This window comes from Harpia harpyja, chromosome Z, assembly GCF_026419915.1.
Source record: "Harpia harpyja isolate bHarHar1 chromosome Z, bHarHar1 primary haplotype, whole genome shotgun sequence".
In the NCBI taxonomy this organism is placed as follows: domain Eukaryota; kingdom Metazoa; phylum Chordata; class Aves; order Accipitriformes; family Accipitridae; genus Harpia; species Harpia harpyja.
Window position 1 is genome coordinate 79,606,062 of NC_068969.1, and position 22,369 is coordinate 79,628,430.

General features: G+C 40.2%; 1 protein-coding gene and 1 long non-coding RNA gene across 6 annotated transcripts in view; one reads left to right on the forward strand and one right to left on the reverse strand.

The window, feature by feature from the left end:
• The window catches only part of ADAMTSL1 (ADAMTS like 1), a 474,745-nt gene that overhangs the window by 40,405 nt on the left and 411,971 nt on the right, over positions 1-22,369 (reverse strand). For all 5 annotated transcript variants that reach the window (XM_052776382.1, XM_052776381.1, XM_052776383.1 and 2 more), the window contains 4 exons: positions 16,883-17,093; positions 10,224-10,403; positions 8,120-8,273; positions 5,671-6,808 (listed from right to left, as the gene is read on the reverse strand). In XM_052776382.1, coding sequence (XP_052632342.1) covers positions 5,671-6,808; positions 8,120-8,273; positions 10,224-10,403; positions 16,883-17,093 — 1,683 coding nt within the window. The remainder of the gene's footprint in view (positions 1-5,670; positions 6,809-8,119; positions 8,274-10,223; positions 10,404-16,882; positions 17,094-22,369) is intronic.
• The window catches only part of LOC128136559 (uncharacterized), a 38,817-nt gene that overhangs the window by 879 nt on the left and 15,569 nt on the right, over positions 1-22,369 (forward strand). The window lies entirely within an intron of this gene.

The window sequence follows — 22,369 nt, forward strand, 5'->3', positions numbered from 1 at the left end:
ATAGTCTCTTAATTTGTGTGAGCATGAATATATTTACTGGGATTTTTTCAGGTTTTGGTAATTTTTTTACAGTTCAGGCCTCTAGGTTATGTTTAAATATCTATTAAGAAATTTAAAGTCTTATATTGAGACTGTGAGCTGTGATAACTTAAATTAAATTTTGGTCTCATTCCCAGTTCTTCTACTGCTAATAACATGTATTAGAGAAAAAATTGCTGAGTACTGAGGACATCTGCCCATGGTTTGTGAAACCTCCTCCTCTGCTGTATCACTTCCTGTATGATGTTGAATGAGTTGCCTAGCCTCCCTGTCTCCCAGTCCTGCAAAACAGGAGTAGCAGTAGTAAAGAAAAAGCCAAATTATTGCACGGGGAAAAATCATGAAACATCCTGAAGCTAGGCAGAAAGAAGTGAAGTGAACCACAGGCTCAGTGTCAAAGCCTGAAATAGGCTCCAAATTCTTTGATTGCTGGGCAGTTTGTACAAACTCAACAGTCTTGTTGCTGCCCTAATAGTCAGTGAAGACAGAGAGGAATACTCAGCTCCTCCTTGGGCTGAACCAACTCTTTCTTTCCTCTGCCAGTAAGAGGAGCCTACCATGATCTCAGCATACTGCCAATGGTTAAATGGGATGAATATGGCCTTAGAGCTCTTATGAACTGCTTCTTTCCACAGTCTGGTTTTGCAGTGGTGTAACTGCCTCAGGGCCTGATGTATACCCGTTTAAGCAAGAATTCAGTCCATGGGCTCTTGTCAATGCTTATGTACTCCTATTTTCAGCACAGTGTATTTCATGATTATTGTTCCTTTCTCTTAATACTTCAGGTGAAACTGTGGATAAAACCTAATGATAAATTACTTTTCTCATCAGCAACTTTCAGCAGCTGTTGTACGTAAACTCTTAGTTGAGTGACAAGGGTGAAACTGGGGGAGGGATACGCATATAAAACACACGCAATAAAAGTCTGCTCACAGATCCTGGAATTGATGAGTTTCTTGCCATTCCCAGCCCCGCAATGAAAACTGTTGTGTCATGGACCAAAAAGCAGCAAATACTTGATTTTGCACAATGCTGTGGGTGGTAGATCTCTAAACCAAACCAGATTAGGGCCACCCATCAAAATCTATCATAGGAAAAAATCCAGAGTTAAAATTATCTTTTGACCCTATTTGAGTAATAATAATAATAATAATTATTATTATTAATAATAATAAAAGGAAAGAGCTGCCTTTTGTCAACAAACTTTTGCAAGTGCCTAGAAAAATGCACATTTGCAAAACAAACATTAATCATTTAAAATTGCATCTTCGCTTGAACAGCAAAAAAACCCCAGTGGCTGAAAAAATTCCCTCCCCACTTCTGCTTTCAAGGATCTTTTCTTTCTTACCACTTAGTCATAAACAGGGCAGACTTCTAGTTAGGCACTGCTAACAGTGCCACCAACTAACAAATTTCTTTACTTACAAAATTAGTGTTAGCATGCATCAATATCTCACATGTAAATTTTTTAACACTGACTGGTTCAATCTCTACATGGAATTCATTACAGCTTCAGAATTTGTCCCAAATTATACTAGCATGTAACAGTTGAAAGTTGTGTGTCTTCTTCCTGCATGTGTGCAAATACAGCACGTAGGCTGATCAGTCAGTCCTCCATCAAACTAACACCTGCAATACCCTAAAAAATTTTTATAAATGTTTCTGTCACCTTCAGGTTGAGGAAAGAGCTTGTTTAATATTGCACCTTGTAAAACACAAGGGATCATAATTTGTTTGCTGTTAATCAACTCTGCTGATGTAAATGTCTGTTTGTCAGTTTAAGTCATCTCAAGATCCAGCACAAATATTTTTAGAAATAGAAATAGGCCATGTAGCTACCTGCCTTTAAAAAAAAAAACTCCAACACACCTCCATCTACCTAGTTTTAATGTCCTTCTCTAGAAACTAAGCTAATGTCCACTTCTTTTCAAAAATTCTTTCTGTTAGTTGTGTGTCTCAATTTGGCATAGCTGCTTTTCTTGAAAGCAGATCTTTTATTATCCCTCTTTGTATAGAATGATTTTGGCTGGATTCCCTATCTGCTCGTAGATGGCTATTTTTGTTAGGTATTGAGTTGCTTGTTAGTAGTGAAAAAAATACCAGCTGTAGCAATTCTGTCTGTCAGCAGTATGTCTTCAGAATCTTGTTTATGGACTTAAAATAATACAGCTTAATATTTAGTCAGTCTCATCTCAGTTGGTCCACACTGCATTGTCCCCAAGACAAAAATGTATTTTACAGGACTTGTATCAGTGACTAATTCAGATGGCACCTCACAAACACCTAACTCTGTATAACCTACTGTTTACATTCAGCTTCATGTCCATTTCTAAAATACATTTCTGTTTTAGAAAAGTTGAATTATCAAGTACCAATGGGTTCCCAGTGATGGAAATTACACCATACTTGGAAGGCTTACTAAACAATGCATAAATCCCTTGAAGATTTTTCACTTTTAAAATTGATTCCTAAGGAAGTTAATCTGAATTTTCTTTGAAACAAAACATTTTCCATCATTTACAGAAGTCTCCAGACTTTGGTATAGATACTAGCAGGCTCTGAAACTGCACTCAGAAGCCATGCTGCTGCTAACCTGACAATTTAACCTTAGGACAGAGTATGGACACTCATGTTAAATATGCAAATATGCACTCAGGCTGAATATGTAGACTCAAGTCAAGGATCTTTTACTGGAACCACACAGATATTTTCAACTGCTGCAGCTTTTTGTGTAATATGTTTTCATTCTGTTGAGTAACTGAAAACCAAAACTTTTTGGGGGCCTGTGTTATATCTTTTTGTGACAGTACCTAGACCAAAGCTAAAGAAATTAATTTTTGCAAGTGGAGCTGTGTAGTAGGAGTCATAAATACCTTTAGGTAGATGGAACAGCTCGTGGAAGGAGGCAGTAGGAACAGAGCCATTCATTGCTACATCACTGGTCCAGACAAAATCCATGGCCACAATGCATAAAAGTGAGTGCCTTTATCTCAGTAACTGGTAATACACAATACAGATAGCGATCACCTAACCTAAAACCAGCAGCCTACACTCTAAAAAACACAATACAAACCAGATACAACCAGAATCTCAGTACAGTCAGTAGGGCACGAACTGAGGGACTTCAGCACAACTCTCTTCCTCACCAAAAGTATCTCTCTTTGATACCGCTACAGGAAGGCCCATCTATATTAATTTTCTCATTCTCATTGAGACAGAGGTGGGCTGGAAAAACTGGTTTCTCTTCTCCATTCAGTGGCTGGCAAAGTACGAAGAAGACAAGCTGTAGAGCTGAAAGACAGCTCAAGCATACCAAACACTGCTGCATGCAGATGGCCTTGCAGTTTACAGAAGTACACTGTGAGACTGCTTAAACTGCGACTTTCATTTACACAGCTGATTGGCAGCCAGCAAGAGCATTCTGAGTCAAAACCAGAATACTGCTAAGAACCCAGCAAAACATCCACAACCCAATTTTTATATGCACCGTGATTTCTAAACTTCCATTAACTCCAAAGTTGCAGATGCTGAGTATCTCTGAAGCCCAGAGCACTGCTTATTTCCTTCCACACCAACCTGAAGGAACTGTAAGTGATGAGTACGGAATGAATTTCGTAAAGTGGAAACTGCCTCAACCTTTAAAGAAGAGTTGTCAATGAATAATGCTACTAACTGGCAAATAAACTGTACTTCGCTGAGTCTTTCTGATAGAAATTTTAAGCACACATAGTAGCCTGATAATTCAGAAATACAACACAGCATTTAATGCTATTTCAGCCAAACTGAATGGAAAAAAAAACCCATAGAAAGGCATTTTAAAATTAAAAAAAAAAATCCAAACTAAAATTTCAGAAATCGTAAGACTCTTTTATTGTCAGCTAAATGAATCTGTCTGTTGCTACACCATGGCTGCTTATATAATGTGAGACAAACTTGTAATTTTCTCATGAGTGTAGTGGCCAGCATTAACCACACGTGGACTTTATGTAACCTCTATTCCCTTTCAAGCATACCACAGAAATCACAGTCACTTCAAGTAGAGAAAAAAGAATCCCTTAATGGCACAATTCCAGCAGGATGCAACCACTGGCAATGCAAATCTGTATATGAAACTTTTTGGGGGGCCATGAAGATATTTTCACAGGAATATGGCCAAATAAAGGGATACTATAGGCCCAAGTCTTGATGAAGAGTACATGTGATTTCTACATTTTTGCTCTTAGTGTCCCTTCCCCCTCCAAAAGTTACCATGTTTTGTGTGAAACCTAATATACTTACTAGCCTTCAGACACAGAAAGAGAGACAAGAACCAGTAAATGCACTACATTAGAGAAAACAACGATTTTGGAGTGATTCAGCTGTCAAAGTGAGAAAGGAGCTAATAAACTAATTGTGTAACTATGCAGAAGTAGCAGTTGTTCCTAAATCAACACTTTTCTGGATGATCCGCAGGCATCACACTAGAAATCAATTTTAGCCTTGACTCCATCTTTTCTTTTTTCCCAACCTAACCTTATGACTAAATTCAGATGTCTTACCTGAGGTCAGTATCTTGTGCAGAAAGAACTGCTAGCAGATCTTTGGACTGCTTTGTTGTACCATGTTGGTTAATATAACTGCCTCTTATGCTCTTACTGCCTGTCCTTATATACCACTTTCTCACAGAACAGAACCAAAATATAAAATCTCAAGTATACACATGAGAAAAATGTGTGCTATCAACACAGTTAAGCATATAATTAACACTGAAAATAGTCTCTTTTTGTGTGCTCTTGCACACAAATGAATAACATAGAGTGATAGGCAGGTAAAGGCTACCTGAAGGAAAACCAGCATAATTTCTGTGGTATGCTGATAAAAGCATTTTGCTACTCAAGTTTTCAGGCTACACCTGGGACCAGCACCCTGGAGTTTAAACAGATGAGGATGCACCAACTCACATCAGAAGACTAGCACTTAGGGAACAGTGTGTTGAGATGACAGCATAGCTGCAAATAGCCATGAAGCAAGGTTCCGTAGTTTACAGCCTCTATCAGAACACACACAGGGAATGGTGATTGTAATGCCCCCTGAGGTTTATCCCTGGGCAGTTTTACACACAGATACATATGCGGAAGGCAGAAGCTTCACTTCCTCCATCTTCTGTTACCACAATCATGTCAGACAGACCCTGCTGGAGCACTGTGAGAAATGCAATTCATATCTCCAACAGAAGATAATAGTAACAGTAATAATCAATAATCAATTTTTGTATCTCAAAACCAGTCTTCATAGCAGAAGTCTCCACCTTCAGTGGGAAAATACACTAAGCCTCCCAGCCTCCAGACATGGAGTGCTCTGTTTACTGCATTATGCACTTACCTACTTAAGTACTTTCCAAACTCTTCTTTTTACTTACTGAAACAGAAGCAAAGCTCCTGTTTGCCACACCAGACTGACCCAGCATCTAGACCTTGCTGAAGAGTTACAGTACCCTGTTTACCACTTCACATGTGTTAGCCCTTCTTTCTGCTATGAAATCAGACTACAGCAAAATACGGTTTTGTCCATGGGACTGACAGGCAGTAAAACATGGAAAATGAAGAGTCAAAATACCAATTCTTTTCTTAAAAGTTAAATCATATGTTTTACCTGTCATTGTATTTCACCTCCTCTCCATTCTTAGCCCAGCTGATGGTCGGCTTTGGGTTTCCTACCGCTTCACAGTGAAGCAGCACACTCAGTGTGCCACTGGCTAGGACCACCGTCTGTCCTAAGTGGGTAACAACCTCTGAAGCAGAAAGCTGTTGTGCTGCTGAAATCTTTCGGAGGATGGCAGGCTTTTGATGAGGTCTGTGCAAGCCATTTGCCAGGTCTACAGAGGTGGGAAGAAATGCTTCAGCAGATGATGTCCTCAGGGAGCTGGTTAATCCAGAAACGTGTCTGTGGAGAGGGTACTCCACCGAGGTTGAATCTACTCTTTGCCTTGACGGTTTGAGGACAGATTCCTGGTGCTCCCAGTGGCTCTTGAAAACCTCATGAGCCAGCTGCACAACAAGCTGCTCAGTGTAGACATCTTTAAGCTCCTCAGGCTGTTGAGACAAATTCCTTATGATATCATCCAAGCGTTCCTGCTCTGTGACCAGAGTAAATGGCAGGCTATACTCCCGGCTCTGGTCCTCCTCTGAGGATGTGTTTCTCTCCATGGACTCCTGGGCTTCCCAGGACTCCAGATTTTCCCCTGGCCAGCCCCTGTGCTGTAGCACCCTTGAGACAATATAGTCATACCACCTGCTGGGGTCAGCAAGGTGCCCTCGCTTTTCAGCCTTGCTCCCATTGAAGAGAATCCCATTGATATGTTTCTCCTCGGTTCGCAAGGCTTGATTTAAGCTGACCTTTCTCATGGCCTCTTCCTCCCTAATACCAGTTGGCTGCCCAGCAATGATCTTCTTGTTTCCAATTAGTTTAATTACAAAATGCTCCAGAGCTGGGCCTGCTGTGCAGGTGTATGTCCCGGTGTCTGAAGGCTTCAAACGATGGATTTTCATGTACCCGTAGGGTGCAATGGTGATGTGAGCTGAGCTGACGAGCCTCTTGTCGTCCTTCTCCCAAGTGATCATTGATTTCCGGAACCTCCTTGTGGGGCATCGGAGAATAACAGAGGTTTTGGGCAGCAGGTAGGCATATCCACCCACAATAAAGTGTAGCTTCTTCTGCTTCCTTGTCTGGATGTAAACTTTCTTTACGGCCATAATATGGGGGCTTTGCTTATGAGCTGGCCTGTTGTGCCCTGAAATATCGTTAATACTATTAGTATGTGATACCAAACAAAACAAGCAGTTTACTTTGATGCTGGCAGCATTCAACCCATTAGACAGTAATGGGAGAAACCAGCCACCAGCTGCTGAACGTTAAGTTGGAGCAATCAAAATAAGAGGAATAACAAGGTGCACTTTAGGAATGCAAAAGTAGTCCCCCCCAGGGTACATGCAGAAACCAAAGAGCCAGGGACAAAAGCTTTATGGAAGGGAGAAAACTTGAGTGGAAATGTAGTTCTTGTTAAAGTATTTAAATTAAGATAGTTGCTTAATAAATACACTGAAAAGACAAGTGTTTACCATCCAAACCCTCAAAGGCAACATACTCTTGCAACTCACAGTGGTAAGGAAGAGTGAAAGTGCTGCTACCTCAGGAAGTAACGTTGAACAGAACAAAACTGTCTGGACTAGGCTTAAAAACATGGTAAATACTGTTAAAATGCACTATTCAGTGTTCCCTTCCAGTTTCCAGATCTCTGTGACAGAGATCTTTGTTATGAAGCACTAAATAAAGCACCAGAGGTATATTTTTAGTAAATACCATGTAACATTTTGTCCCAGCTTTGGTTCTGAATATCAGATCTTCTTTTCTCCCTGACATACCCAACATTTAGCAGTTTCAGAGTTCACAGTCAGCTTTAAGCTGAAGCTAGGCTGACTTTTGAACTTTCACATATCCAGTTGGCTTACTGCAAGCCAGGGAAGGACATACAGGGAGACTACTGCTCTTGTGAAGGGCAACAACAAATGCGTGAAAAACCAACATAAAATACATCTAACTTATGTTGCATGGTTCGTTAGAAATCCCAGGTTATAGAGGGTTCTGGGTGACATAATGAAATAATATGTTTTTAAATGATCTTCAACAAAATCCCTTACCAACCATTTTCTTTGCAGCTGTTCTAGCAGAGAGTTTATTTGCAGCTGCCCTCAGACTGCAGTGCTGTATCTCTGAGCCTCTACCTTCCAGTTGTGAAATTTAGACCTAGATTTAGGTCAGAGTTTTGAGCCAGTTCTTCCAGAAACCAGTAGCTCCCTTCCAGCACATTTGCTCAGACACAGCTCCAACAGTAAAATTTATAGGTCTCATCCACTGACTTGCCTTATTGCTAAACAAAGCATAGTTGTTCACAGACAGAAAAACTCAGCAGAGCAGCCACTCTGCAAGACCGAGTGACACCAGCACAAGAGAAGGTTATGGAGCAGGTGAGAGCATGGTTTTCTTAGTGACAGACATCCAAGCCCCCTTTCCCCAGACACTCCCAAGCATCTTTTCCACTTACTTGCACAAGTGTCTAGTGCACAGGGCCTGATCAAAGATGAGAATGGCAAAGGTGGGCACAGTGAGGAATTGATGATGACAAAACCACCAGTTTTCAGCACCTTTCTGCAAATGGCATTTCGACTCTGCGTGCCCTCTCCACAGCTCACTGAACACTAGGAACAGAGTAAGAAACATTAGGAACAAGTTGTATTAAAAGCAAAAGGGTGTTCCTTGTCACACACTCGCTCACCTCCCATATCCACATTGCATACTCATACCATGGTACAGATCAGTTACAGCTTTCAAAATATTGCAGTGGAATAAAGCAGAGCAGCACCTGGCCATTCAGTTACAAGCAGTGCAAGCACAGTAGGGAGGTGATGTATCAGGTATGTTATGTCCTTTGAGGCTTTGAATCTTCCCATGCTTCCTTTAGCACATTTTTCTCTCAGATGGTGTCCCTTGTTTTAATGATACTGTGCTACAGTACAAAGCTAGTCTTTGCACTTTGTTTCCATATGTCTGTGTCTGCTGGCTGGAAAAATTCCTGCTCATAGCCATAAGCAGACCACATTGAGTTGTACTTCACAGATAAATCCTGTTCTGCTAAAATCTGGCCTAAACTTAACGATTGAGCTTTATTGTTGCAGCTCTATTAGAAATAATAAATGGATGAGTGTTTCAGATGCCAGTGAGTAACCTCAGCCTGGTAGTTATCACACATGGCTTACACAAAAGAGTATAAACCATCTAATACTGTACTGTGGTGCTCAATGTACAGCTGGGCATTGTTCGATGGAATCCAGCGTGACTATTTTATTTCATATTTATGTATACAGCAACACAGAAAGTGACAATACAGGCAGTGCCATTGCACTGGGACCCATGCAGCAGTCTGTAAAGGTGCTGGAAAGTGGGTTGAGTGCTGTAAAGTTGGTAGTACAAAGATACACATGCACTTCTTTTACATGTAGTTGCACACATGTGGTAATGGGAATTGGAGATGAAGTGAGGGAGAGAAAACCCACTAAGGGTAAGAAGAGCAAAAACATAGCAGCCTTCAAGTGAAATGGGAAGGAGTGAGTGAAGTCAGATTTGATTTTAGTAAGTGCCAATCGCAGAAATGTGAGTTGTATGGATGTCAACATAAACCTTGTAGTAACTTCTGGTGAAGTAGGACAGATTGGGAATAGAATTACCATCTTCACTGCCAGAACAGCTATGTGTCTTCTGGCAGCAGACTTCATGAGAACATCCACTTATTTGAGTAAAATGTCAAGATAGATCAACATATCAAAGGTACAGGTGGGACAGCTCTGTGAGGTGACCGGTGTTTCTTTCACAATTAAGCCAATTTCTGCCTTTCAGGAAAGGAAATTGGGAGAGTGGTGGCAGAGATTGCAAGACGGGGAATGATTTTCATGCTTACTAGCATTAAAAGGTCAAATTGTATTTTCAGTTATGCTGTCATAAATATAAAGGGAATTTTTCTTAAGCCATATGGGGCCAGAAAGGGAGCCTGGGGATGTGCAAGAGACTTCAGTAGAGTGAGTTTGTTTTGCTATCCCTAAATGGAAGGAAGGAAGTAGCTAGCTAACATTGCAAAAACAGTGTCCTAGAACAAAAGAAGCTTGGTGTCTGTAATGATGTGCCTACAGCAGACTGCAGAAATTCCTCCCTTCTCTTCTCTGCATCATAGGGAAAGGTTGGAGTGGCCTCAAGAGGAAAAGGCTATTGATGTCAGAACAGCCAGGTTTTGGGAAGAAAAAGCATTTAGCTTGGGGGAGTAAAGATTACTCTTCATTGAGACCTTGAATGAACATAAGCATAGGCATGGAGAGAGGCAGGGATTTATTGTTTTGAGCATGGCTTGTGTTTATGCCAGAAGGGAGGTCTTAATGGTTTGGCTGGATGGCTAAACCACGTCTGTGGATGCAATCTCCAAGGAGGAGCATTGAGCTAGTGATCACATCCCCTACCAGGGTGATAAGGACAGATTACAGGACAAAACTGGGCATAACACACTTTGTGCAGTCTGAGCTCATTTGGGTCCTCTATCCCAAGTGACTGCGGAACTTTTATCACCAAGAACAGCACAATACTCATGCATACAAATAGCATACCTGTGTCCAGTCAGAGAGAAGCCACTCATTGGGACAATCCTCATTTTTGCAGACTTGTTGGGTAACTGGCCTTGGCATGGAGCAGAAGGTTTCTGGCAGCTCTAACAAGCTTCCATCTGCCAGGCGCTGCTTACAAAGTGTATCTCGCTTCTGGAAACCGCTGCCACATGTCTGTGAACACTGTGGGAGATGAGAGTCAGCCACCTCACATCACGCTTGCACCATGGCAACTTGCAGCAAAAATTAGTTGTGAATTTGGGTAGAAATCAACACTCAGTTTTGGCCACATAGAAAATATAAAAAAAAATTCAGAGACGTCAAAGCAGACTTCTTTGAAAAATGTCAAAAATATTTTGGAAAGTGGAAGCAGCTTATTTTGCTAATATTTAGAAAAACTGCTTCAGTATTCCTGAAATGTTCTGTTTTCAGGTGTTTCTACAAAATACAAGGAAAAAATGGGTCAGAATTGCAGTAAGGAGGTGAAAAAGTTGTCCTTCCCTGTAGCCACCAACTGGAAAATGAGGCACTTGCACATGATGTGGAGGATCTACATCCTAATGTCTCTGCCTGAGCTCTGACTGTGCTAATGACAGTGCCAGAGAGAGTGGAAAAGTCTTCTTCTGTAGTAGATGATTCAAGATCTTCATTTCCAGGATTTGATTATACATAATAGATAACAGTAGCTATGAACTAAATAGTTAGCTTGAACTAAACATTCAAATTTAACTTGTTTAAAAAAATTTTGTATTAGCAAGAAAAAACAAATGAAAATTTGAAAGCGTGATAAAAATTTCCCCAGTTTATCACTTTGCTTTTTCTTCCTTTTGTAATTTTCTCATTTCTCATTTCTGACCTGCATGAGGTCTAATGATAGTGCAGCTCAAAACTTAACTGTCCAGCCCAGAGTTCCTGTTCTTGAAGACTTCTTGCATTATTGCATTTCTCTGATTTTTAAGTCATGTGAAAGCTGTATATCAGCTGCAATCTGCTGTTAGTCTCAGTAATTGGTTTATAAGGTTAATATAATAAACCATTAAATATCCATGCAGCCTTTTTATATTTATGACTGTCATGACAGCAGTGTGTACTCTTTCTAGAAGGTAAGGAGGAAGTTTTATTTGAGTCATAGTAAATTGGGATGATTAATATCCAGAGAACGCACCTCTGCTCTCTCTTCAATGTAAATATCCCTCTCTCTATCCATTTTCTACCCAAGCAGGGCAGGAAATTGTGATCAAGCAGATTTAATAGCTTTCCTAAATCTTTTTTGTAAACTTGGTTGCTGAGCCCTTTTTCCCGAGGATCTTTTTCCTGAGGTTGGTAACAGGCTCCCAGTTCTTCTGCTCAGTTGAGCCAGCTCAACTCCTTTTCTCCCTCCTCCTAGCAGAGAAGAAGGGGGAGCTTGCACTACGCTGACATGACCAGGAGTTGCTTATAGCTTGCAACATGGGAATTGTGTCTGAGAAGCAGAAAACCATATGAAGAAGTATTAAAACTTATACTCAAGCAGTTAAAGAGGGACTGGTTTAGAAAAGCTTGTAGTTGTGAAAGGCCCTTCTCTCTTAGATAGAGAGAGCTGCATAAACTTTAATGCTAGCCTGATTACTTAGGATATACATTTTCCCTGAAAGACAGAAAGGAAGTACAGAAAGACATATTTGTATTCAGTTTGGTTTGCTCTCTGATGAGTAAAAATAGCCCTTGTCCTACTTATTTAGAATGCTACAAAGCTCAAAAGCTTCCAAAAAATTAAACAACTAAAACAATACTTTAGTTTTCAACAAAAGAAAACATTTATCGACCTTTCATCCAAGGACAATTCATTCTTGAGGAGAGAGTAAATCAAGAAAAATATGATTAAAAGTATTATTTCAAGATTGCCTAAGGACTGTCATCGTATACCAGGGCCAAAATGGGTTAGGCACTGTATGAATACAACAAAAGCATGTCCCTTCTGTCAATCAGTCAAATCCCAGGAAGTCTCCTTGCCCTTCCCTCACTACCAGATAAAAGAGTAAGACAAAAGAGATCTTCTCTTGCTTCTTGCCCTTCAGTCACTTACATAGCTTTGTTCCATGAACAATAACTTGCTACTCAACACCAAACTCTATTGCTAAGTGCCAGAGAGAGCCAAATACAGTCATGAGATTTGTCCTTGTCCACAGGAATGCTCTCCTAGGACAGTCCTGGATTACTGCACTGGAGCTGTGCCTGTACCTGTATTTCACCTCTGGAGCCTTCACTACCCTGGGGTTTTTGCTGATATTTCTCTAGTGGAAGGTTCCAGCCCTCACATTTTTCCAAGAAAAGGGGTAATCAATGACAGCAACATCTGCTTGTATTTACAGGCAATATGAAACGGTAGTATTCAGAGGATCCTCATTCAGACATATCCCATCTGAATAATATGCAATCTCTCTCTGCTGTTCAGAAAGATCTCACAGCACAATTACAAAAGATAAAGGTGCTTGTATCACAGGGTGGTTTCACCTCACCCACCCAAGTAGGTAAAGCGTGGCTGTTTGAACTATGTCTCCTGATATTCCTGCTCCTCACAGCTTCTGAGCAGAGCCAAGCCCAATATCCCCTGACATTCCTTTACAGGGGATCTGGGACTTTGCCAAGGTACCAACTTCCAAAGTGGCATCTCCCCACATTGCTGCCTGATTATGCCTAGTTTAATGATTAGCTTAAGCAAACAGGAGGCAAGGCTGACACCAAAGGAGAAAACCTATATACCCAATTCTACCAGCCAGTCATTCCTGGATTTGTGCTGCCTTTCCCCATATGCTGGTGGTGTAAGCGTAGTGAACCAGAGTGGAAATTAATCTAGGCTAAAGATAATGATATTTCTGGCTAGCTTTAACCAGGACCTTTGTGTGATTGCACAGCAGTTCTGGAGATAAAAGGAAGGGGGTGCTGTAAGTGCAAGAAAGAGATCCCCTCAGCAGCTATTTTCTCCTTTGGTAGAAGTGCTGGCATATGTCATCCTAAACTGCTGGTGGAACGGTGGCCTTGGCCTCTCTCACAGCAGTCATTGCTCTGGTATCAGTTCTGCTCATACAACAATCTGTAAATGACAATTAACACAAAGAATTGATGGTCACCATTAAAAGCAGAGAGGGAAAGTGGCCGTGTCTCTGCCTTAGCACATGCCTATGAGCATCTACACACATGCATACGATGCACAGGATTCAGGCAAAACCACCATTTCCATTGTTTGGGAGGCAGAGAAGCTGGTCTTTTCTCAAACTTGTGGAAGAAAGGCAGTTATTAATGAAAAATTAAGGGCTAGGAAATTGTTGCTCAGCATCATAACTGTTACCGGTTTGAGGCGGTAGCTGAATGTTTGAAAGGATGTCATCTTATGGTCAGTCCTGCTTACAGGGACAGTTGAGGAAGGGGTTGTCCTACCCCTCAGCTCTCCCAGGTGGCTTAATTTTGCACTGCCCTCTGCTCAAGGTGGTGAGACTACAGCAGTACAAGTTTTGGCCTTACTCTCAAAAATGAATTCTCTGCTGACTCTACAGTAAGATAAAACATCTGCAAAGGGAGCAAACATTTTTCTCTCAGCAGGTCTTTCAGTTGCTTTCTAAGGCCTGACACTTGAAGATTTAGAAAGGACTCTTCACAATATGGTGAAAAAATAGCTAGGGAAATATCTGAAAATGTTACCAGTTTTCCAATGCTGATTCTGTTGTCAAACCGTTGTTCTAATTATCTTTGGAGCAAGGATAGCACTGAGCAGCTAAAAAAGAATGCTGGGACTCAGACTATAGCACTTATTCAGTAAAAAACAAAGGAGAATGAAGATTTACTAATGGATGTCTCCCACTTGAGGTCTGCAGAGTAGATATTTATAGGGCCTTGTAAAAATGAAAGCTCATATCCACTTTCCTCCAGAAGCACACTACTGAAAAAAAAGTAAACATCCTAATGGATTTAGCTAAGAAACAGAACTATTTAAAAATAAATAGTCATGAATCTGTAAAGAGGTAGTTTAAAAATCTCTTGGAATGTTGCAACACTGATAATTATCGTGTGTTTATCTGCCAGGAACACTGGGGCTTCTAACGGCATTTGATTCAGACAACCCTTCCTTAACAAGCACAAAAGGTCTTAGGAAAGAAAACATTGCTCATTGCAGTTTAAATCTTTTGTTTGTTTGTTTGCTTGAAACTTTGTGAGAGAGTGCTCTGAAAGCACGATGAACTGCACAGATGAGTCCAAAGAAATGGCTTCAAACCAGGCTGTGTGGAGAACAGATGTTACCCTCTAGTGTTGGTGAAGCTTTAAAGGACCTTCCTTAGGGTGAGGAAGGCACCTTCCTGCAGGGCCCTCCATCTCCCCGTATGTGGGGAACCCTCTCAGGGATTTGGGTGGAGGGGAGGTGTTGTGGCTCCCTTAATGCAAGGAAAGAAACCCTCCTGCAGGATTTCTTCTGCTGGAGGGCTCCATGGCAGCTCTGCTGCATGGCTGGAGCTCACTTGCAGAATTCTCAGCCACTCATGTCCTGTCCACATGGTCTTTTCCCTCACACATCCCAGGAGCCAACAACTGTAATAATCCCTAAGAGCAGTGCACAGGCCTGATGGTGCAGGTTTTCACATGGAGGTCATCCATGGAAAACCTGTGTGAGACTGAACTGCGAGGCCTAGCTTTCCTACAGGGTGTAAATAGCCATACAGAGGTTGGTGGTGCAAAGAAGGAAGACAGATATCTTCAAAAAATGAGAGAATGGAAATTAATTTTGATGGATTAGCCTTTTTTTTCTTGCACTATACTCATCTAAACAGAGGCAGAAGACAGTGGGTAGAAAAGTACAATTTTGTGCTGTTTTCTCCTGGTGGAAGGTAAGCACAGACAATATTTAGCATTCGTGTAGTGAGGAGCTACACACACAGCTGGCCAGCCTGCAAAGCCTGTGGAAGTAAGCGCAGGAGAGCTATAATGTGACCTTCGTTAAGCTGCAGCAATGAATTGCAGCACAGGTTCTCTCTCCACTGAGCCCAGAGAAGGCAGCAGCTAACACAAAAGGTGTGAACTGAGCAGTTTGATTTCATTCCTGATTAATATGCTTGTTAAAGCCTTTATACTTACTTGAGCTACCTCCTCCCTGAGATCTGCTACGCCTTTCAAAAAGACAGCATATTTGAGAGCCCCTGAGCAGGTAAAAAAATGGCTAAAATATTAGACAGGCAGAAATACACTGTTTACACTGTTGAGGAAGATGTTCAAAACTTGAAAAAAAACTGGAAATTGCTCTGGCAGAAACTATTTCAGCACCATTCTAGGGTGGCCTATAGCTAATGGCCGTTGTTAGCAGAAAGTAAGTTTTTCAGCATGCTGTAATGTATGTCTCTTCTGGCTGTTCAAATAAACTTAAAGAAAATTGCTTTCTGTAAGGACTGTGGCCAGTTATAGGATTTTAACAAGCACAGGCACTCCTTCTAGCATATCCTAACTTTGAAATGCTTGACTTTATTACATTATGTACTAGTAGAATACTGTTTGCTATTTACAAACATAGCATTTATGTATGACTACAGCCTAGAAATATTCAAAAGTACAACTAAGCAAATGGGTGTATGTGAGTATCAGTAGACAAATTAATGCACAAAATATCACTGAATTGCTTTAAACATAGCACTAATGCCATAGGCTAGTAATCTAGTTTTGACTGAACATCAGGCTGGCATCAATTTTTGTTACTGGGATGGCTGCCCAAACCCAGAGATCTCCTATGAAGTAGAGCTTCACAGACTTATTAACTTCATTAGGTGAGTACATTAAAATCTCCCTGGCTGTTAAGTAAAGAGCAGATTTTATAGATGGAGACAGGGTAGGCATATGTAAGCACCATGCCAAATGGTCGTAATTTTCTCATAGGATGGAATGAATCCTTGCACCCAGCAGAAGTGACGATTTAAACAGACCTTTTGCTTGCACCTCTACCACACTGCAAATTTTTCATTTACTCTTGACAACAGGGCAGGATTCTTTCTTCCTGTGCAGTATGATATCCAACAGAAGCATCTTTAAGTCTTTTGAATTGCACAAATGTTTTAATTTGCAACCAGATGGCAGCAAAGAAACTTATTTCAGGTTGCTTTCCAAAGATGGAAAACCATTGTGTAGACAGCAGTTTTCAGTGTTAGTGTAATAAGGCATCCATCTTCCACAGGGAAGTGCCTGACACTCATTTGTGACTCTGAAGAATGAGGAGTGTTTCTTGTCCTAATCTAAATTATTATTTGAGAATATATGGAATACCCAACATGCTTTAGAGCAAAGAGAGAACTTTTAGAGATTCTCTCCTCCTTGTTCCTTTGTATTCCTAGAAACCTTGGCATTGCTAACCCAAATCCACTTACTGCAGCTGACCATCATATTCCAGATATTTTTGTCTGGCATCTATAGCCAGCTGTTAAGAGTATCCAGTAACTTTGTATTAGAAGTAGCTATAGTCATTATTTACCTCTGAAAATGTTGATGCATTTTTTTTTAAAGAGCAAAAAGACATACTTTTCCAGTTTTTTAATTGCTTGTCAGAATTATTAATGAATCCTCTTGACGGGCTAAAGCAAAATGATGCATCGATAATGCATGTAATTACTAGTTTTAGCAGTCATAAAATGAGATTACACATACATTCTTACCTCTTGCCATTCTGTAGGATACCAGGAGGGTGGGCAGTCAAAGCGATTACAGGCTTGCACGAGGGATGGCTTAGGTTTATAGCACAATTCATCTGCCAAAATCACAGTCTCGTTAGTCTCTCTTGATAGTAGATGAGAACAGAAGACGTCTCGTGTCTGCAATCCAACCCCACAGGTAAGACTGCAGGTGCTCCATTTCCCAATCTCCCATCTGTGAAGGGGTCAGGAGAGAAAACCTTAAGCACAGAATAAAGTCACCTTAATTTTTCTCTTTTTATAATGACAGATGGAGTGAAGAATCAGTAAATGAAAGGGAATTCTCCTTCTCTGATCACTGTCACCCTTCCTGTAGCCGCAGGATGAGGCTAAGAAGAATATTTACTGTTCCTCTGCATTTTCAGTTCTTGCCAAAAGCTCTTGGAATTGAAGTCTTTGGGAGTCCTGCAGTATCACAGGAACAGTTTTGCATCCTAAATTAAAAGGTTTTGGTGTGCAGGAGCCTGACCACTGTATTTCAAGACTGAATGGATTTAATTAGCTGGGTTTTTTTCTGTCTTTAACAAAAAAAATGAAGATATTAACAAAGTCCATCAAAGGAATGTATCAGTGAATTGCTGAGCAGGAATTTCTTCCAGAAGTTCCAGTTGTGGTGTTCCTGACTGACTTTTCCTTGTTGTGGAGGTAGGAAGTGCTAAGGCCTTGAGAGATGCAATGGGAGAGCAGGGAGATCCTCTTCAACCCCTGGGTGAACACCTGTCACTAAGCCAGCCCTTCTCTGCACTAGCTGTGTAAATCCGGCATCAACAGGATTGTTGATGACTGAATTTCAGTGTTTCTCACATTAAAAACAGATTTCTGCTGTTTGAGCTGTACTGAATACAACCCCTAATTCTGTCAGCCATACACAGAAAATTGCTTAAGATACTAATCTACTAGGAGACACTTCAGAGATATGCAGAGTTGTGTACACAAAAAAGTCCTATATTGAGAATAAGAATATAAGAAAATAGTCTCCCCATCAACTTTATGCAAAACACTACACTGACCTGGACATACTCCCACATCCAAAATGAAAGTATGAGGGCCAGATACTGCCACTTTTTCTAATCCTGAAGAACAGCTTCCTTTCCTGCATGTTGTTATTGAAACTGATTGCTGGGGGAGTAAATTAAACATTCAGGACAAGGAAGGCTCAGAGAACTGCCCTTGAAGAAAGTAAAGCCAGGCAGAAACTAAAGAGACTGATTATGAAGAAAGACACCCTCAGGCTCCAAGCAGGATGGAGGCAGACAATGAAGAAAAGTTATGAAACATGTCAGCAGCATGAAGCAGAATTTGTGGAAGAAGCAGAGGAAAAACACTGACATTCTGAGATCAGCAGTCAATGGAAACTGCTCAGCACATTTAAAATGCATCATGTTAGTAAACACATTATGGAAATAATCATTCAAGGTTGTGCCATCCTACAGTCACAGAACAATTCTAACTTCTCTATTTATTTTATAAAGTTGTTTTGAGCATTTGTTCCCTCCCTTTCACTGTAACACCCATAACAAATTGAAACAGCTAGTAGGCAAGAAATATTTTTTCCTCCCTAGATGATAATGCTGATGGACCAAAAAGCCACATTGCTCCCCTTCTGTCCTTCATCTGCTGATGACATTCTCTGATTTTATAACAGGACAGGATATGTCCTGAGCATCACCATAAGAACTAACGACACTGTAGTTTGCTTTTAGACAACAGCCTTGGTTCTGCTAGTAGCAATGACAAAAATCTGTTTCTTTCTAACAAGGAACACATCTTGCATACTAAGCTAGAAGTTGCCATGGTCACTTTCCAGGCTGTAATACAGTGAAGGCCACTAAAGCCTAATACATGTACCGGGAGCTATTTAGCAGTGGAATAGGAGTGACATCTGCCAGCCAGTTAAACTAATATGGAGTATGTTCTCCATATGAATGATCTTGGGGGAGAGGTCTTCCCAGATTTTCTCATAAAATTGTCAGTCAGAATTAATGTGGATATCAGCCACCCTTCAGTTTTGGCACAATCTAAAATAAGATATTTGAGTAGGTGCTGAAAAGAAGGTATTTTCTTATTTCAGAATCTATTTTGATACATGGTTAGCTGCCAGAGTTTCTTTTGTTCAAGAGACGGTAATAGCTGTTGCCTCCAGCAACTCATTGTTTGTTATTGGTATAACTGCACAATGTTTCTGTTGGCAGTTCACATCTTGGTGGCTAGCAGGCCACATAAACTCTTTGGACATCTTGGCTTCTGTCTGTTTCTTCCAGAAAGAAATGCTGTGTTTCAGTAAAGAGAAAGGATTTGTTTTTCCAGTGTTTGAAATTTCTGTTGCAGGTTGCATCTGTTGCCTTACCCATAACATCAGTTTGTTCACGATTCTTTCCAGCTGCTTTAAACAGGAGATTCCCTAGAAGTGCTCAGGAAATATGAGGTCAAATTCTCTCTTACCCTTGTACTTTCATAGTCCCCAGTGACTTTTATGGGCTTTCATAGATACAAAGTAAAGAATGTAGAGTAGAGCAGAGACATGCAAAGTGGAGTAGGGATGTGCAAGTAACCAAAACCATAAATGATATATATGATTGGCAGAATTCCAAAGTCCTAAAAAACACAGAGAGGACCAATGATAATCTTATAGAATAGAATCACAGGGCTGTAGAATTATTTTATAATAGCTAAAGGTGCTTGCAAAACTTTGAACTAATATTATCCTACTAAATTTACAATTTAGTTTTTAAACTACTTGTACTGTTGGAGATAATAATCCCTTTTTTTAAAAAAAATACTGCTTTTCTGTAGTAACACAGTTTTACCCTTACTGTAGAGGGTTATGTGATGCTAATTGAAATAATTCCTCTCTTATTTCATATGGTCCTTACCTGTGCATTCCTCTGTCTCTTTTTTCTTTTGGGTGTTTTGGCCATACTGAACTGACTCTTCCAATGTGTATGGCATACAAAAAAGAATAATGCCATCATGTCCTGCATGCATCTGACACTACCAGAATTAAAATTCAAGTAGGAAATAATCCTATACTTAAAAAAGTGAATACAGTAGTTACAGGATCAAGCTAAGGCAACCTTGTGCAAGTGGAACTGGCATCTTTGTGAGCTGACTGTGGTTGTTGGTAAGGTACAGACTTTAGGAAAAATCTGCATACTTGCTAGTTTATAGCCCAGCTGAAAGTCATCGGTTTGGTACTTCCTGTATTGCTTCTCAGAGCCCAGTGAAGAGATTGCATGGTTTTCATCTGAAACATTTTTATCCCTCCTTCTTCCTCCTCTACTCGTGCCCAAAGCTATACTAATATGTAGCAACAAGGAAACAATGTCTTTTTAGCCTTTTTTACAGCAGGGCTTTGGCATATCTGTGCCCCTAAACCCCTGGCTTTTCCTAACTCTAGATCTATCAGTTCATCAGTTGTCTGTCTCCGCCTCCTAAATACCTAAGTAGTGGTTACGTATTTAAGCACAAACTAGACTTTTAAAATATTTCAACTACTGTACTTCATAAAAAACAGAATTCAAAAGCTTTTCATCCTCTGAAGAGGCTGGCATACATACAATATGTTGAATATTTGAACTGATTGAAGGAAAACTATATTAATACAGAACCACAGAGACATTTAGAGATGGCTAACAGAGAGGAACGTAATGGGAAAAAGGCAGTTCATAGGGCTGGGTGTGTTGAAATAGATATGTGTATATTAGTGATACATGTATTAGAATACACATATATGCATGTTTTTCAAATGAACATAAATGAAAACAAGTTTGCACCGCAACTGTATAGGGAGCAGAGGATGGTCCCAAAATATAGCTTATTTCAAGTATCATCACAAATCCAAAATACAAAACTGATCACAGAAACTTTTCACTTTCCAAATGAACAATCTTCTGCTTCCAATGGAATGTTGTGATGCCTTAGTAGGTTTTTTTGGAGTTGGTGAAGTATATGGAGACATACGATACATATGAAGATAGGCAAACTAAGTAGTGAACCTGATCTGACTGCTCAAGGCAATGCTTTTCCTTTAGGTTTTCTTATACACAGTGCTAAGGGTGTGGTCTAAAACTGGACATAAATTCATGAAAAGCCGAACCAACTAGAGCACTAAATTTCTTGCACTTCCAGGAACTATAAACTAACAAAGTGAATTAGTAATGGACGGATTTTTATGAACAGAAAAACACCAGTTAGGAAATCTGTCAGTTCATATTATGAATTAGACTAATAATCTGTTATATACTATTAATTTTAGGAATTAAAATTCTATTTTCTAAAGGGTCAATGAGAAACTGCAATTTTCTAGAACATTCTCATTAAATAAATTAGGCTTGACTAAGCAGTGTTTATGCATGTGCTTAACTTCAGGTAGACAAGCAGTTTCCACAGTTAATCATTGTCAGTATGTTTTAAAACGTGAATATTTGCAGCTCCCATGAATAAAAGAAAGAGAACAATTGTGAAGCTCCAGTTGCCAAAAAAGGCCCAATAATCTGAAAATATTGATTTCTATCACAGCACAATTATTCTGTATCATTAATATAAGTCTAAAAATGTTACAGATGCCCTCAAAGACCAGCTTAACCATGACATTTCTAATAAGGGAAATTATCTTGACACAGTTAATAAAAATCTTGCCTGCAAAACCTAAATTAAACTTTATTATGTTATACTTTAATGAATTTTAAGTTTTGTGAGGGCCCATATACTTAATTAGAATATAGCCTGGACGTTTGTGATCAAGCTGTTTAAAAGGAAAAGAAAAAAACCTTCTAACACGAGCATGAACTCCTAAATAGTTCTATACATTTAATTTTAATTAGAAATGAACTTTCCTTGTTTCTTGTGACAGAACAAAAAGTATCAATGTCATATTTTGCCCAAGCAGTTCAGGTGAAGAACTGAAGGATCAAGTGAGCAGGACCTTGTTCCTGGCTCTTCGCTGAAATCCAGAGGTGACTGAGACCAGAACTGCTGAAACATGGGCTAGCCTGTGAGTATGTGAATACACCCTTTGAGTCCAATGGGAAGACTCAAGACCTGGGCTGGATCATACTCTTTTCCCTTGTGTGTCTCAACTTCACATCTGCAAAATTGTAACAATACTTTTTTTTCTCTTGAGCTTCGTCCATGTTGTCTGCTTAGGTTGTGGTCCTACAGCAGGGATGATCTCTCGCTTTGTCTTTATCTACTATCTAGCACAATGGGACTCTCAGCTTGACAGGACCCTCTAAGCATCAGCGTGTTATGAATAACAACAGGGACAACAATGCACTGTTGCCTCAGTTTTGATATGTCCCTCTCATTGCTACAAGAACTGGAGCCCATGTAATAATTCTGCTAGCTAGACAGACCAGATAGTAGCACCAGCTAGTAAGCAGCTACTCATGGCAGGAGAAGTTTCTAGAATTAGAGTTGTTGCCCCAGTGGAGCCCCCACCCTTCAGAACAA